The sequence below is a fragment of the Spermophilus citellus genome, assembly GCF_964194105.1.
Source record: "Spermophilus citellus genome assembly, chromosome: 9".
NCBI classification, from domain to species: Eukaryota; Metazoa; Chordata; class Mammalia; order Rodentia; family Sciuridae; genus Spermophilus; species Spermophilus citellus.
In genome coordinates this window covers 64,717,236-64,735,138 of record NC_138191.1, presented here as the reverse complement: position 1 = coordinate 64,735,138, position 17,903 = coordinate 64,717,236, and the positions used below count along the sequence as shown (strand labels likewise).

The following is a 17,903-nucleotide window of genomic DNA, read 5'->3' as shown; positions in this document are numbered from 1 at the left end:
TATAGCAGCTCCATTCACAATTGTTAAGCTCTGGAGCCAACCTAGGTGCCCTTAAACAGATGAATGGATCAAGAAAATGTGGTATATATACCCAATGTAGTATTACTCAGCAATAAAAAAGAATGACTTTATGACTTTTGCCAGTAAATGCATGGAACTGGAGACTATCAAGCTAAGTGAAATAAGCCAATCCCCAAAACCAAAGGTCAAATATTCTCTTTGATATCCCAATGCTAACATACAACAAGGCAGGGAAGGGAAGAATAGAAGTTCAGTAGATTAAACAAAGGGGAATAAAGGGAAGAGAGGAAGAATGGGAATGGGAAAGACAATAGAATGAATCTGACATAACTTTCCTAAGTTCATATGTGAATATATCACTAGTGAAACTTCACATCATATACCACAGTAATGGGATCCTAATTAGAATAAGTTAAACTCCATGTATGTATAATATGTCAAAATACACTCTACTGTCATATATATCTAACAAAAACAAATAAAACAAAAAATAATTTAAAGTGTTTTATGTAACATTTATTATGAAAAATGTGGATAATATAGAAAAGAATTAAAGAATAAAATAATAGTAAATTGTAATACCAATAAACAAAGGAAAATGCTAAAGAGTTTTGTTTACTTTTCCCAGATATTTTCTATCCATATATAAATATTAAAATCAAATTCTAAATTCAGTTTTCATAAACAACCTTCAGAAACTTGACTCTGTAATATTCTTGATAGATATAATTTGTTACCTATCTTCCTAATAATAAAAATGTATATTGTTCAGAATTTTTTATTTTAAAATAATATTGTCATAAATATAGTTGTACTAAATATATAACCTTGTATATTACCTTAAAATAGATCCATGGACATGAGATTGCTGAATCAAATATAATTTTAAAAATAATCACATACCATGTATTTTCATCTTGCTTTCCCAAAAGGATATACCAATTTACCCTTCCACTAGAAAGGAATGATAATAGCCACCTCATTGCTCATTCACAAATATTTTTAATTACCTTTAATGTCAATCAATTACATAATATCTATACATAAAAACTTATTGTAATATTAATGTAAAATTTGTGAATTTTTTAAACCAAAACTATACTAAAGATTGTCTTTGTTACTATATGAATAAAGCAGTATTATTAAAATATAAGCAATATTTCAATGAGAAAGATTAGTTTATAATCAATAGAATTAAAAAATTGATTAAAATCATTCATACCACACCTAGTGCAATATCTTGCACATAGAAGGTATTCACAAAAGTCTATTAGATGCATGGTTGTTGATAAAATTTTAATTCATTGATTAATGAAGAAGTAACTCTTAAAATAATAGTGCTTCCATATTGGGGACCCTAGTAACCATTGGATCTAACACTTTCACTGACAAGATATACACACAGAACCCCAGAGAGTTTAGTAAATTAACAAATTTCACTCATCCATATTTTCAGAATACTTAAGTCACAAAATTCACTTTCTAAAACTACTAGAACAGTAAAACAGGTGTGTTGTTAGATCCTTGTTAACCAAGTACTACAAAACTTGGGCATTACTCGGGAAAGAACAAGCAGAAATGTTTGTTCACTCATTATTCCCTTAGAAGTTACCATGTTCCTTTAGAAGCTACTATATTCTCACATGATCCAGCCTCTCTACCTACAATTGATTGATTAGTCTTGAGTTCTGAAACTCATTACCCCAATGCTTGTCAATAGTCAAATAGCTGAGCTTGGGGCATCTCTGTTTAAAGTTAGGTCAAGCAAGTCTTTCCTCTGAAATTATTTTAACTATTTCCATGGAGTAAACCCAAAGATTTAAAACTTAAGCGCCATTGGTCTATATGTTAACTTCACATAGCAGAAATCTGTTTTAAGAAAAAAAGCGGTGTCAAAGCAGTAGTGCACTCAGATAGCTTTACTCACAACCATAAATTCTTCTAAGAAATTCTTCATCTAGGACTTCAAAGATCTATAAATAAAGTTCCAAATAAGCAAGTGAAAGTCAAACATCTCTAAACATAAAGGAAACAAGCCACCATGGGTGAGATCCAACAACAACAAAATATATATATATAAAGAGTTACAAAGTGTTACTATTGGTTGGGTGCGATGCAGAAGCTGAGGCAGGAGTGTTCAAAGCCAGCCTCAGCAACAGTGAGGCACTAAGCAACTCAGTGAGATCCTGTCCCTAAATAAAATACAAAATAGCTGGGAATTTGGCTCAGTGGTTGAGTGCCCCTGAGTTCAATCCCCAATACCTGCCCCCAAAAATGTTACTATTAGAGTTATTAAACACAGGATATAGACTAAGAATGCGTATAGTTGTTTTTTAATTTAACAAAATTAATTTTTATTGCTTCATCATACCAGTCTTAATTGAAATAGACATTTTATTCTTCTAGTGCTTGGTAGTGAAGAATCCAATGACTATACGTAAGTACACTTTAGGGTCACTGTTTAGACTCATGCTAAGGTGCCATCTTTTGCATCATCATTATCAAATGTCAACACACTAATCAAATGTTCTTTCTGATAAGTGGATGCTTATCCATAATGGGTGGGGGAGCCCTGGGGAAAATGGAGAAGTTTGATTGGACAAAGTGGGCAGAGGAGCGGGTATGGGGGCAGGAAAGATGGTGGAATGAGAGGGACATCATTACCCTAGGTACATGTATGACTGACTGCACATACGGTGCAATGCTACATCATATACAACCATAGAAATGAAAAGTTGTGCTGCCATTGTATACAATGAGTCAAAATGCATTGTGCTGCCATATATACCTAATTAAAATAAATTAATTAATTTAAAAATGTCAACACACTAAAAAATGCAAACTTCTTAACATGATAATTAAAATAGTTTTGAACTTTCAGAGGGGATTTAGGAGGGCTTCAGGGAGCTGCAAACTACACTTTGAAGACCACGAACTTAGACTAACCTGGATTTACACTTGAGCTTGCAATGGGAACAACTATCCTTTTAATCATATAAGAATTGAGGATGGCTGAAAAAAATAAAGTTTTTAGCAAGAAGGACAGGCGAGTAGATATTAAGGCAATTTACATGGTGTGCTACTGAATTTAGAAGTTAACAAAGTTTGCTTGAGATAATGTTAAGTACAAAATTCTTGAGAATTATACAATAATCAATCAGAGCATTCTCTAAATTGAAACAATGCTTACTGTTGTATAAAGAACAAGCAGAAAATCAATCAACATAATCACTCATGTCCAGCATCTTCACTAGATCATAAGCACCTTGAGAAGGTAATGACCATAACTAAAACAATACTATTATAACCCTGCATGGCAGAGCCCCTGACATATTTTAAATGTTCATTAAGTTTACTGAATGAATGAACAGATTAATAAAAATGGAGAGAATATTCTCAAATTCAGGGTATGATTATTGGCAGCAAATAGAATGATGTTTCAAAGATGATGATATAACAGAAGAAGCAAAGAAAGAGTCAATAAAGGCAATTCTGAAGGAGTGTTTACAAGGAAATTAAATTGCCAATTCACTGTATTCTTCAGTTTCAAGTTTTTGTAACAGCTAATTCCAGCTTTATCTCTATAGGAATTAAATATGACATCTAAGAATGACTGCACTGGGGCATGAATGGGTGTGTGCAGTTGTGTTGTCTCATTCTTTTAAATCAGTGAATCACATCCATCGGTGAGCTCTTAATATTCCCTTCTTTAGATTCAATATTACAAAGAATGTCATTTACTTTTAACTGATCTTCATTTGCCTCTTTGAAAGGCAGTGTAACTATGTAAAAACTGATTTGCTATTGCATCAATACTTGAACCCTTCCCAGCTTACAACTTTCCACTCAGAAAAAAAAAATATCTTTTAGGAAGAAGAGGCACTAGCAAAAGAATTTTAAAAATCAGTTTTAATAAAGATCACTTTAAAAACTCTTAGATATTAAATTTCTGAAATTTTGTGGCAATATGATTTTTATGCTTGTCCACTTCTATTTCAGATACAATTTAATAATGACTTCTTGAAAGGTTTTTTGCCTCCAAATTATCAAAAATGAATAATTAAGTTCTGAAAGACTTGTATCTAATTCTTAATTCTTAAGGCAAACCAGCCAAAGAAAATTCCATCATTCAGCCTAAAATTGAAACAAAATAGAAATTCCTCTGACTCATACAAAATCAATCATAGAAATCTGCATTTTGAATCTTCTACTGACAACTACTGTTTATAATAAAAAGAAACTACTTTCAAAATAATTTTTAAGATTAATATCCACTTATCATCCTTTTGAAAGTGTTATATGCCACACGTTTAAAAAAACATAGACTCTGAAACTGATTGACCTGAGTTTTCAACATTGTAGTTGTCCTTTTCTGAAAAGTATAATCTACAGCAAATTAATTTCTCCACTGTCTAAGAAACGGCCTACCACCATATCTTTCTTGACTCTCTCTTCATACAGAAAGTATTCCCCAACTTTTGGCTTGCTGCAGCTGTGTTTGTAACTCATAGAACTTTTCTATTTTTGTTTTAATCTTTTTATACTCTAATCTAATCTGTGCAACAAGTTCTTCAAGTTCTTTGGAAGCAATGCCTATGTTTTCCTCATTTCTGTTCTTGCTAAAGAGCAGAACACTGGGCCTAAACATAGAAGCCACAAAACCTTTCTGTATGAGCTAAAAGAAATAAGAAAAAGCAAGGAATAAACATTTATTGGGGGTCTACAATACACTAGCATTTACAATAGGTGCTTTCACACATGCTATTTCACTCAACCTTCACAATCTTCCTTCTCAACAAGTATTACTATCCTTGTTTTCTGGTTAAGGAAATTGAAGTTGAGAGAGGTGAAACTCAGAAAAACACTCTTCCCTCCAAGGTTTTTACAATCTAATTTGGAGATGTACTGTGTATATTAATAACAAAACAATGTAATGGGTATGTAATATAATGTTTCAAGTAAGTTCAAAGGAAAAATTAGTTCTAGTGGGAATGATTTGGGATGATTTTACCAATGAGGCCAAACCTAGATATTATTAATAGATGGACATAGAGAACATTCCCAAAATCTTAAAGAAACTTTCTAACAGGCAGTTCCTCCTCTAGTCTCAGGGACTTCTCATTCCCCAGTTAAACACTGTAAGGTTACATAAACTTTTACAAAATAAACCAATGAAAACATAATTTAATTAGAAAAAACAAGCTTTGTATTTGTACCATACAATGTTTAATAATAGTGTATAACATTTATTGAAGGCTTATTAGATATCAGAAGTCTTGTGTGGAGGGCTTTTCATAGGTTGTCTAAGAACTAAATGTTCTTCCAACATCCCACAATTATTCTTATTTCACAGAAAAGAAACTAGGCTTGAAAAAACAGTCATACAATTCTTACAAAGAATCACATTTCTATTTAAATGACTGAAGCAAGAGTTGGGCTTAGTTCATCAGATTCCAGAGCAAGCTCACAATGGTATATATACAACTATTTCAAACCAAGGAACATTTGTGTTAACTCCCATAAAGAAATCTTAACTGAAGCATATGGACTTCTCAAGTTACACAAGGATCTAAAGCATTCAATGTTATTTGAAAATTGAATAAACAAGTAACTATCACAGAAGGTAATAAAAAAAATTTTCCCCCTTGACCTATAGTTGTTGCCAACCACTGTGTTTGTATCACTCCCATCTAAAGAAAGAATATAAACCCTTACTTTACTGCCACTCCCACTTCAGCATTTTTTAATACAAACCTTTTTCATGTGCTCTTTTATTATGTTCAATTTATTGAGTTCATTTCCTCACCCCTCCAGAGATTGTCTTTCCGTAAAGGGATCCAGAGACTGACTTCTCTACTAGTATTTGATGGTAATGATGATTGCAATGATATCCACCCACCACTAAGAGGAGTACTACACAAACAATCTAAAAGAATGTCACAATCCAATAAATGCTTACTTAATGCCTTAGCTGTTTTAGAAAGCATGATTAATATGTTCAGCATAATCTCAACTGCCACTTAACAACTAAATCTTTAGAATGAATAAGATGAGGAAGTTCACCAAGAAATTTTTGAATTTTACTCTATTATGTCATGCAAATATGTTGGTCTTGATTCAAATTTCTGAGCTAAGCAGACACATAAATACCACCTTACATTTCCATAAGGGCTATTGTAGCTCCTGCAAAAAAAAATGGTGTTCAGGCTGAAGCTTATTCTGTTCTTAGTATTGCACTTTTTGCCTAAGGTGAAAAGCTCAATGGTAAGTTTGAATAACAATGGATATGAAGACATTGTCATTGCAATTAATCCCAGCATACCAGAAAATGAAACACTCATTCAAAGCATAAAGGTAAGAGAAAATTTTATTATCCATTTATTTTTGTTTCAATGACTATCTTTACCTAGACAAACATAACACTCACACAGTTATAGCTTCCCAAAGTTGCTTGACAGTGTTCATCATTTATGTAGTATTTATCTAAACTTTCAAGATTAATATCTGCTAGTTTTATGTTTTTATTATATATTAATATAATTCCCTTAATGGATTATTGAAAGACTGAATTACTAAAGATTTTTTCACCTAGTAAAGCTAACAGAAAAACTTAAGAGAAAGTAGAGAAATGTCCTCATAACTTGTCTTCAAAAATTACTTTTATCAAGTTTAAAAAACTAATTTACATTTAAACTATAGAGGCTCGCTATCTTACATGATTTCCCAGTTATTCATATTTTTACTTCTGGAAAATATAACATAAAAATGTTATGTATTTTATGTTAAAGAAAATATTTTAAAATTGATTTATCTTCCTGATTTAATCTGTATTAGTATAACAAAAAACAATTTATATATGACATTTTAATATCTGCTATCTTCCTTGATCCTCTCAATATCCCAGTGAGGAGGTCAAGAATTGGGATTATGACTCTTGTATAAATCAGAGAAATTAGGTGATTTGAACAGACATACGTAAGTGGCAAAAGTAAATATTGCTGTTTGATAAAACTTCAGTATTTTTTTTTCCATGCTGGGAATTGAACCCAGGGTCTTGTGCATGCTAGGCAAGCACTCTACCAACTGAGCCACATCCCCAGCCCAAAACTTTTAGTCTTTTATGAGAAAATTAAAAATAAATCTAGCAAGTTTTAATTAACAAGTATAATAATCTTTAAACTTTAAACAAACTTTAAACTCCCAATTTACTTAAACAACCCAATCAGAAGAACCCATTTGATTAAATAAGCAACTTATCAATTAGCTCCCAATCTTAATCTCCTTTGTATCTCACCCAGCACCCTCATTTCCATCTTCAACTCATAATGCTCATGGCAGTTGTGGACAAGTGAAAAACAGTTGGCTTTGGGGGTCATATGAAAATAAGTTTACAGACTGGAGAGATGTAATAAAATTCAGTCTATTCTTCAGTGATAGTCTTCAAACTATCTGAGGAAAAGGAGTTTACATTTGCTTCTTCTAGTTTGTATGCCTATTTTTATGCTTATTTCACTGCAAAATTGTTACCATGAGGTACTTTTTATCAGGAAATGGTAACTGAAGCTTCTACATACCTGTTTCATGCCACGGAAAGAAGAGTTTATTTCAGGAATGTAAGCATCTTAATTCCAGTTACCTGGGAGTCAAAATCGGAGTACTTAATGCCAAAGCAAGAATCATATGACCAGGTAGGCTATTTTGTATAGTTCCTAAAGTGCTTTCTGTGGTTTTTAAAAATTCATACTTATAATTTTTGTAATTGCTAACTTAGTAATTAAATTAGAAGTAACTATTCTTAGTGTAGATGAAAATTCCTTGCTTTTAAAATCCCCTTAGAATTTGCTTCCATTCGTTTTATTTGTTTGTTTGCTTGCTTTTCAGGCAGATGTCATAGTTGCTGATCCTTACCTGAAATATGGAGATGATCCCTATACTCTTCAATACGGACAGTGTGGAGAGAAAGGACAATATATACATTTCACTCCAAACTTCCTGTTGACTGATAATATGTCTATCTATGGGCCTCGAGGTAGGGATATTTATTTTATATTTATGTTCTTACTTCCAATGGGGGTAAAAACACATAAAATTGTGATTGAGAGTATTTTTAAGATTTTTAAGAAGAAAAAATAGGTATTAAGTTATACTTTTGTTTGGAAATATGCAAATTATATTTAACCTATTTCTTTTGTGTGATGGTTTTAATAATAAAATGAGTTGTGGGCTGGCATGATGGTACAGCACTTGCTTAGGACATTCGAGGCACCACATAAAAATAAATAAATAAAATAAAGATATTGTGTCCAATTACAACTAAAAAATAAATATTTTAAAAAATACATAAATAAAATGAGTTGTTTATTGGTGCTAACCCATTTCAACTTTTTTGACCTAATGAAAAGTGTTAATTTCTAGAGTATCTTGACTCAGTTAGGTTGGTAAATAGGGAGAGATTTAAAATATAAGGAAACTGTATGAAAATATTAGAAATATAAATTTATAAGTGGCAATATTCTCTCATAGGCAAAGTGTTTGTCCATGAGTGGGCCCATCTCCGGTGGGGAGTATTTGATGAGTATAATGTGGACCGGCCATTCTATATTTCCAGAAAGAACACTATTGAAGCAACAAGGTATCATTGTATTGAACAACTTCAATTTCAAAACTTTTCACTTAATGATTTTCCAATTTTTTACAATACACAAACAAAGACTATCTCTCAAGTGGTTGAATTTTCATATGGTAAATTACAATATCCAACCTGCACCATTATGAATGTATAAAATTATGTCTGGGGAGTCCATCTGGGAATCAAGATCAATCAGGAACTGGGAATCATTTCACCACTCACAGAACTGTACTAATGTGTGTTACTGGCAAAAGAGAAAGAAAAAAGCCAAACCCTAAGAGATTAGAGAATTAGAATTCAACTCTACCCACTTTTTTGTTCAACTTGATTCATAATTTTTTAAGATGAAATCTGCTTCATGGAGGTAAGTTAAGCTGCTACAATTTCATGGTAAACATATTTTAGTTTTCATTTCAGGAAAATAGGTATATTTTACAAGGGTAAGTGAGTAAATCTGTTTTTTTAAGAAACATAATTCTGGGGGTGGATAGAAACAGGTCCTATATATAAATAGATGTTTAAGCTTTTTTTAAAAAATCAAGCATATGCAGTACTTAAAAGAGTATTGAAGAACTACAAAAATCAATGTAATAAAGAAATAAATCTTTGAGAGAAAAAATGTATTAAAGAGGGGCGCTAGAAGAAACAGCTCTCCCTGGTGCTCTGTGTTTGTTCACCTGTTCTTCACTGAGCTGCCTGGAATCTTTCACACAGACCGAGTGAGTGCTCAGCCCAGAACACTCATGTCTCCCACCCTCATTTCACAAAACTCCTAACTTGTCCTAAAATACCTATTGATCTGGTGACCTGCATGGAAAACGAAAAAAAAAAAAAATACCTATTGATCCTTTAAATGCTTCTCTAAATGCCTTTCCTTTCCTTCCATTTGAGGTTATATGACCTAGGGAGAGGTCCCACAGCAATATGTCTTTAACACTTATATCACATAGCAATTGTCCATGTAATTTGATTTTCCTCACTACACTTCAAGATCCTTGAGGACAGTGACTTTTGTTTTTAATCTCCTAGCCTTGGGCCTGCTAAAAAGGCAAAGCAAAACAAATAATCAAAAAGTAAATTTTTATAAATTAATAAAAAACAATGAGTTTCCTTATAATCAGTTATTCAAAAAGATATAAAAGTAAAAACAAATATCTAAAACAACACTTATTGAGCTCTTATGTGCGACAGGCACATTAAGGCAGTGGATTCTTATCATGTTTAAGTTCAACTTTCAGACTAACTCTAGAGCTAATTCTCTTGGAAGATATTACTCACTATCTCCTTTAATGCTTGAAAAACAAACAAAGACTAATTTCAAGAAATTTAAGAATAACATAAAATGAGAATACACTACATATAAGCAGATTCTTTAGAAGCTTCTCTCCTTTCTCTCTCTCTCTCTCTCTCTCTCTCTCTCTCTCTCTCTCTCTCTCACACACACACACACACACACACACACACACACACTCCCTACCAGTGACTTGATAGTTATTTTCATCATGCAGATGAAATAGTTTGAATGCACATGCATTTCCATGCAGGGTTTATTTTTTATTTCTTCCTTCAGTCTAGGCTATTATTTCTCAAAACATAAATTACCAAGTGCTAGAAATATGAAACTTGTGTACCACACATGCAAACTGAAAGGACCTTAAACATAATGTTGATTTTCCCCTCCCCACTAAGAACCAATTCCTTTGTATCTTTTAACTCATTTAATTTTCAAATATCTCTGTAAATTAGGAATTGTCATCTTTAGCCCAAAGTCACAAATATAATAGATTTATTGATAACAATAGTGAAGAATGAATGTTTAATAAACATAAACTGAAAACACTGTTTTTATTGAATCTATGGTAAATAGAGATAGAACGTTGTGCCTACTTTTGTCAAAATGGTATGTTTGGTGCATGATCAATAGCAGTAGTCACTGAAAGTAAGATTTTAGGATGTTGGTCTTTATTCCTGATTTGCTTAGTCTTCATATATAAATGTAATCTATCTCATCATAGGTGTTCCACTCATATTACTGGTATGAATGTGGTTTTCAATGAATGCAAGGGAGGCAGCTGTATCACAAGGCAATGCAGACGTGACTCAAAAACGGGGCTGTATGAAGCAAAATGTACATTTATCCCAAACAAATCTCAGACTGCAAGAGACTCCATAATGTTCATGCAAAATCTCAACTCTGTAAGTATAGAACCCCTAGGAAAAAGTTAACTGGGGAGATGAATTTTTACTATGAAACTATGTCTACCAATAGAAAGGAAGAAATTATATAGGCAATTAAATAGAGGTCATTTCCTCCAGCTTGTCAGGATGTATCTGGAAAATTTTCCATCCTCTCCTTATTAACCTGTTTCATTTATTCACAAGTAGCACTATACTGTTCTCATTGGAGTCACATAATAAATCCCTAGTGCATCCTTCCCTCATTAACTTCTGTGAACTGTGTCAAGAGCTACAACCTTACTTTTAATTCCTTTTCTAAGAATTAGCTATACTACTTTTCTAACGTAATTCATAATGCAGCTTTGGAAAGGACTGACATTCTAGATTTCCCATTATCTTCCTTTTAAGGCATACAAAGCTATTGCAAAGTGATATTATGAAAACACACACATATGGGTCTATCACCACAGAAAAGATACAAGGGCAAGTTCACTGGAGTCAGATAGGCTTGTTATAAAAACCCAGCCTATAAGTTTCAAGCTTTGTCACTGTGGGCAAACTGCTAAATCTGAGATATAGTACTTTCGTCTCTTAAATAGGAATTAAAACATCTACTTCACATTGTAATTGTTAGGCTTGCAAGAGCTAACATAAAGTATTAGCACAGAGCTTAGCACAAGGGAAGTCAAAATAAATTCAAATTTTTAATTTTTAAAGCATGTAAAATATTTGAGAAAGAGTTATCTCTTTCCCTGGATAATTAAGCCCAATCTTTGTTTTCTTCTTTTTTACTTTTTTATTTTTAATTCACACATAATTAATTTTTATTCACATATAATGACATCCTGAACAGTGTGATATTTTGATACATGTATATAATGTGTAATGATCAAATTAGAGTAATTAATTTTCCCACCACCTCAAATATTTATCCTTTTTTCTGTAGCAAGAATATCCAAAATCCTGCCTAGCTATTTTGAACTATAGAATAAATTATTGTTTATAATAGTTGCCCTACTGAGCTATAGAATATTAGAACTTATTTCTTAGAACTTTAATTTTATAGCAGTTACCCAACCTCTTCCTGTCTTCCTTCCCCCTATTCTTCTCAGTCTGTTCTAGATTCTGCTTCTATGAGATCAACTCTTAGCTTCTACATATGAAATTATAAAGTTTATTTGTTTTTCTGTGTCTAGGTATTTCACTTAATACAATATTCCTCAGAGTCATCCATGTTGCTGAAAATGACAGGATTTCATTCTTTTTATTGCAGAATAATATTCTATTGTACATAAATACCATATTTTCTTACCATTTATCCATTGATGAACACTCAAATTGATTCTATATCTTAGGTATTGTGAATAGTGCTACGATAAACAAGAATGCATATGTCTCTTTAATCTATTAATTTGATTTCCTTCAGATATATACCCAATGGTAGAATTGCAGAATAATATGATAGTTCTCTTTTTAATTTTTAAAGGAACCTCCAAATTGTTGTCTATATTGACTATGCTAATTTACATTTACACCAACAGTATATAAGAGCTCCTCTCTTTTCTAAGCATCTTATCGGTATTTATTTTTGTCTTTTTTATTATAGCAATTCTAAATAGAGTGTGATGATATTACATCATAGTTTTGATTTGCATTTCCATGATTATCAATGATGTCAAGCATTTTCTTCTTATATCTATCGGCCATTGTATGTCTTCTTCTGAGAAATAGCTATACAGATCATTTGCCCACTTTTTAATTGGATTATTTGTGTTTTTGCTGTTGAGTTCCTTATAAATTCTGGATATTAATACCTTGTCAGATGGACAGTTTGTAAATATTTTCTCCTGTTCTGAATGTTGTCTCTTGATTCCACTGATTATTTCCTTTGTTGTGCAGCCCAATATTAATTAATGCAAACTTATTGTAGCTACCTAATGAGTTTCTACACATGCAAAAATATTTTAAAATACAAAACATATGAAAGTTATCAAAAACAACATATCAAAATAAAGTACACAACCTCTAAATAGTAAGGCCACCTTATTTAAAGAAGCAGATTTTCATATACAAAATAACTAGCAACATACTTCTATAGGCAAGTTTATAAAGATCTATTGTTTCTGGAAAAAAATGAATTATTTTCTTCTTTTTGAATTTCAGAGGATGAAACCTAGGGCCTTGCCCATGCTGGGCAAGCACTCAATCACTGAGCTACATCCTTCATCCCATAAATTTAAAATTATTTTGGTGCATAGGGCATTAATTTTGAAAGGCTTGAGTAAAAATATAGGCTTGATATTTTCTTCTAAAATGCTTACACTAACCCAAATTTTAAATAAAAATTGGTTTCCAGCTTAATAAAGCTCCCTCCTGAAGATATTTCACACAAGTAGGGAAGTTTACTTGTATCTGCTAATCAACAAAGGCTAGCCAAGAAGTTCTACATCTAAATAGATTTTTTAAAAATGTGACACAAGAGGATGATCAGAGTATGTACTACCTGTTCCAAATGATACATTCCAAAATTAACTGATTATCAGGAGATTTATGGCATCTACCCAAAACTTAAATAATAATAAATGAGATTGTGTAACTGAAATATGGAGAGTGAGTAATTACATAAGATATGGCTCAGAGATAAATGTTTTAGTGATACATCTTGTCCAGAATAACACTAACTTCCAATTACTATGTCACAGACCAAATATATTGCATAAAATTTGTATCCAGGGCATAAAGTAAGACCCAGGAGAGATATGGTATGAAATATTGAACATTCAAATTCATGAATTCCTTTCCATAATCTTTATTATTCCTACTTCAAGCCCAGAACTCTATTAGGAGCTAGAAATGCAGAAATAATTAAAGATAAGCTGTCCTTGAGGAATTCAGTTTAGTAAGAAGTATACAGATACAAGAAAAATACATTCAACACAAAGTAGGAAGAGATATGAACCAAATGTTTTAAGAGTAGCAAACATTTCTAACTGGAGATCCAAAAAAGGTTTCTGAAAATATGAGTTTTGAGCTGGGATTTGAAAAGAATAAGTATGAATTTTCCAGAGCAGGAAGGGAAATAATATTCTATTAAAAAAAACAGATTTACAAAAGCAAAGAGTGGAATAAGGCAAGGGTTGCACAAGTTGCACATTGCCTAAATTAAAGAATTTAACATTGACTAGAACAAATCTCAGGCACATAGTGTTAAGGAACTTAAGAAGTGCCTTTTTCTAATTGTACAAAATTACCATTCAAGTTAGTAGAGAACGTGGTGAAAGTTTCTGGCATATTTTAGGGGGACAGAATGAAGTCCTATTGTAAAAGCAAAGGATATATAGTAAGAGTCAGAAAATTAGTCAAAATTAGGTTGAAGCAAGAAATGAAGTCCTACAAAGCTAAGATGTTTGGGTTTTGTCCTCTCAATTTTGGACTGGTGATGTTATCAGCTTAATTCTTTAAGGAACACAGTTCTAATTGTGAAGAATAGGATGGCATGAGATGAGAGGAAGTGAGGCAGGGAGACCAGTTGGGAAGCCAAGGCAATAGGAAGGTGAGAGACTTGAATAAAGACAGTGGCAATGGTAAAGGAAAGGTCTGACAGGAATTTCACAACAGCTAAAACTGATCATAAACCACTGCTTTAATTGCAAACTATAAGATTCTCCCATCTAATATAACCCCACTTGGGAGATGTAAATTAGAGCCATGTCAGAAACTAATTTAAATTTTTAAATTATCTTAAAATTTAAATAAAAGGCATTCAAAGTTAATAATTTAGTTCTTCTAAAAATGAGTTTACAAATAGAGTGTTTGCATTGGGAGGACATTAAAATAATGACACTATTAAACGTAGTTCTTAGATGCTAAGGCTGCAAGATGATTTCCTACCTGAATATGGCACTAGTATATGAGAACTTTTTTTAAGTTACTAAGTCTTCAAAACTTGGAGGATTTTTACAGATTCTACAATACTGAAACTTCCATTGGAAGAGTTATTGGATTCAAGTCACCATTTGCTATTAAAAGACAAATAATTATAGTCCTCATTTCTCCCTATACCTTCATTGTTTTTTTAGTGGTATTATTTTATTTCTGTCAAAACGTACCAGAGTCAATAAAAATTCAAATTGTTACAATATCTGTCCTCAAGTTTTTCACTCAACTGTGACAATGTGGAATATACTTAGACAATTATACAAGACCATTTCCTCTACTCCACTTTTAAGAAACAGTTCAAAATTACCACAAACTAACACTCTCTCTTTTTCTTTAAACTTAAGACTTGAGCCCCACAAAATCTGGAAGGGAAAGTAAGAAGCTAACAAGCAGGTGTGCAAGCTGCCATCATCTTCCACTGACATTATCTACTTATACCTAAAAGAATTACCAAAAACTTTACCAGTGTATGTTGATGGCTTCACCTTGCTTCCAACCCTTCAAGTATGCAAAATGGATATCAGAATATTTTATTATGAAGAAATCTTTCACTGTCAAAAAATAAAATCTGTGGAGGATGTATATGGCAGCTAACTGCATATTTGGAAAGGAATGTCTTATTTCACAAGTTATTGCAATATTGTCTCCTAATTGGTTTCTTTCCAGGTAACTGAATTTTGCACAGCAAAAACACACAACACAGAAGCTCCAAACCTACAAAACAAAATGTGCAATCACAAAAGTACATGGGATGTAATCAAGGAATCTGATGATTTTCAGAATGCATCTCCCATGACAGGAACAAATCTACCACCTCATCCTACATTTTCATTGCTCAAATCCAAACATCGAGTAGTCTGTTTGGTACTTGATAAATCTGGAAGCATGAATACAGTAAGACAATTTTTGCTAACTTTTAAATACTTAATAGAAATATAATTTAATCTTAGTTTTAGTTTTAGTATGCTAAAATATGTATATATGTTCTTATAAATTTTAGCACAATGATTTTATATAAATAAGTACTAGAAGATAATGTTAAAAAATTGTTAAATTAAGGTTAGTAGATTGTGGATAATTTTTTATTTATTAACCTTTAGTTTTAACCAAATATAAATTTCCACCATTTAACATGTCATTCTAATAAAAACTTCAATTTATTTAATGTGAGTATATTTTATATAATGTTTTATAATCTGCTTTTTTAAACATAATATACCTTAAACATTCCACATATAGAATATGTTTCCAGGAGTTTTTTGGTTTTTGCTTTTGTTTTGTTTTGTTTTGTTTTGGAAGTACTGGGGATTATACTTAGAGCTTCACACACACTGAGCTATATCCCTAGACCTTCATGACATAATATTTAATGATTGTGTTATACACACAAACACACATATACATATATACATAAACATAAAACAAATTTAAACAATTCCATATTGTTGGATATTTTAGAGATTTTCAACTTACTATAAAAAACACATTGCAATGTACATCATCATATATACTTTTAAATTATTTCCTTTAAAAATTCCCGAATTTAAAATTTTAACAAAATGTATCGATTTTTAAGGCTTTTACAAGTGTAACAATTGATTTTTTAAGATTTTAATAAAATAAAGGACTTAAATTTTAAAATATATCAATCAATTTTTATCATGATCTATGGCCCATAAAAGACTCTGTCTTTCAATAATCTGTCAAAATTTTTAAAAATTCAGTTAATATATCTTTTTATTATAGGTAGACCATCTTGTCTCAACTCGTCTCCTTCGAATGAATCAAGCAGCAGAACTGTACTTAATTCAAATTATTGAAAAGGGATCTATGGTTGGAATGGTCACATTTGATAGTACTGCTGAGATCCAAAATAAGCTAACAAAAGTAATTAATGATAACACTTACCTAAAGCTCACTGCAAATCTGCCTAAAATTGCTAGTGGAGGAACTTCAATTTGCAATGGACTCAAAGCTGGATTCCAGGTAAAATTATTTTTAATTTAATATCATTTGCCATTTACTATTGTTTTTAATTTTTCCATTTATCTTTGAACAAGGGTCATGTGTTCATGAGTTCCTCATTTAATAACATTCTGGGGGTGGGGATATAGCTCAGTTAGTAGAGTGCTTACCTTGCATGCACAAGGCCCTGGGTTCAATCCCCAACACCACCAAAATAAATAAATAGCATTCTGACACCATTGTGGTAAATCTCTCTGGGCAGTTTCACCAACGACCTCCTGAACTACTAAGTGACAGTGGATAGGTAGGAGGAAAGAAATCCAGTGGGCACAGCCAAATCTCTGACATGCTCATAATACAATTCTCTATAAGTAGAAAATAATATCATTGGGAAATTGTGGAAGAGAAAAATTAATAACACATTTATATTATGGATAAAGAAAGCCCTATTCATCAATTTAAACTGACATTTAAAAATCAGAGATGAGTCGCTCCACAGGCAGTATAGTACCAAATCCAATGAATATCAGGTGGAAGTTTAATAAAAACAAAAGTGTGAACTCAAAAAATTAGGTACAATTTTAAAAAACAATAAATAAATAAGAGGAATACTAGCAGGGTAAAGGAAGGGGAGGTAGGAGAAAAGAGGAGGTAAGGGAAAGTGGAATTACTTTTGAAATACAGTAAATTATATTACATACATATATAAATATGTCAAAATGAACCCCACTATTATGTATAATACACTAATAAAAACACTTTTAAAAAAACAGGTGCACCTTTTGAGTACTATACCAAATTGCCTCTAGTATCATTTGAATTTCTTCCAACCTAAGTTAGCTTCCACTTAAGCCTACTTATTGTCATGTTGTGACAAGGACAAAAAACTACTGCCCTCACTGATTCCTGTACCTTAGTTAAAGTGGTAGTGCTACTCTTTCCAAGGCCACTAATTAATCCCATATCTTAACTTCCCTTATGGTACCTATTCATCCTAAAGCACATTAGCTTAAAAAGCTTGGAATCCTGGCTTTATTATTTTATTAACTAAATGATCTTGAGTAAATAACTGACCTAAGAAAGTCTGTTTCCTCAACCTAGGTCATGTGGGTATAAGTAGGGCCTAACTTATTTATTTGTGGGAATTTTGTAAGATAAATAAATGCTGAAA

General features: G+C 31.9%; 1 protein-coding gene across 1 annotated transcript in view; it reads left to right on the top strand.

The window, feature by feature from the left end:
* Positions 1 to 6,216: 6,216 nt before the first annotated feature.
* LOC308655905 (calcium-activated chloride channel regulator 1-like) overlaps positions 6,217 to 17,903 on the top strand; it is a gene marked incomplete at both ends in the record, with an annotated part of 28,976 nt that continues 17,289 nt past the window's right edge. The window contains 7 exons of the mRNA XM_081306324.1: positions 6,217 to 6,375; positions 7,569 to 7,709; positions 7,903 to 8,050; positions 8,545 to 8,653; positions 10,666 to 10,846; positions 15,434 to 15,661; positions 16,514 to 16,753. Coding sequence (XP_081162450.1) covers positions 6,217 to 6,375; positions 7,569 to 7,709; positions 7,903 to 8,050; positions 8,545 to 8,653; positions 10,666 to 10,846; positions 15,434 to 15,661; positions 16,514 to 16,753 — 1,206 coding nt within the window. The remainder of the gene's footprint in view (positions 6,376 to 7,568; positions 7,710 to 7,902; positions 8,051 to 8,544; positions 8,654 to 10,665; positions 10,847 to 15,433; positions 15,662 to 16,513; positions 16,754 to 17,903) is intronic.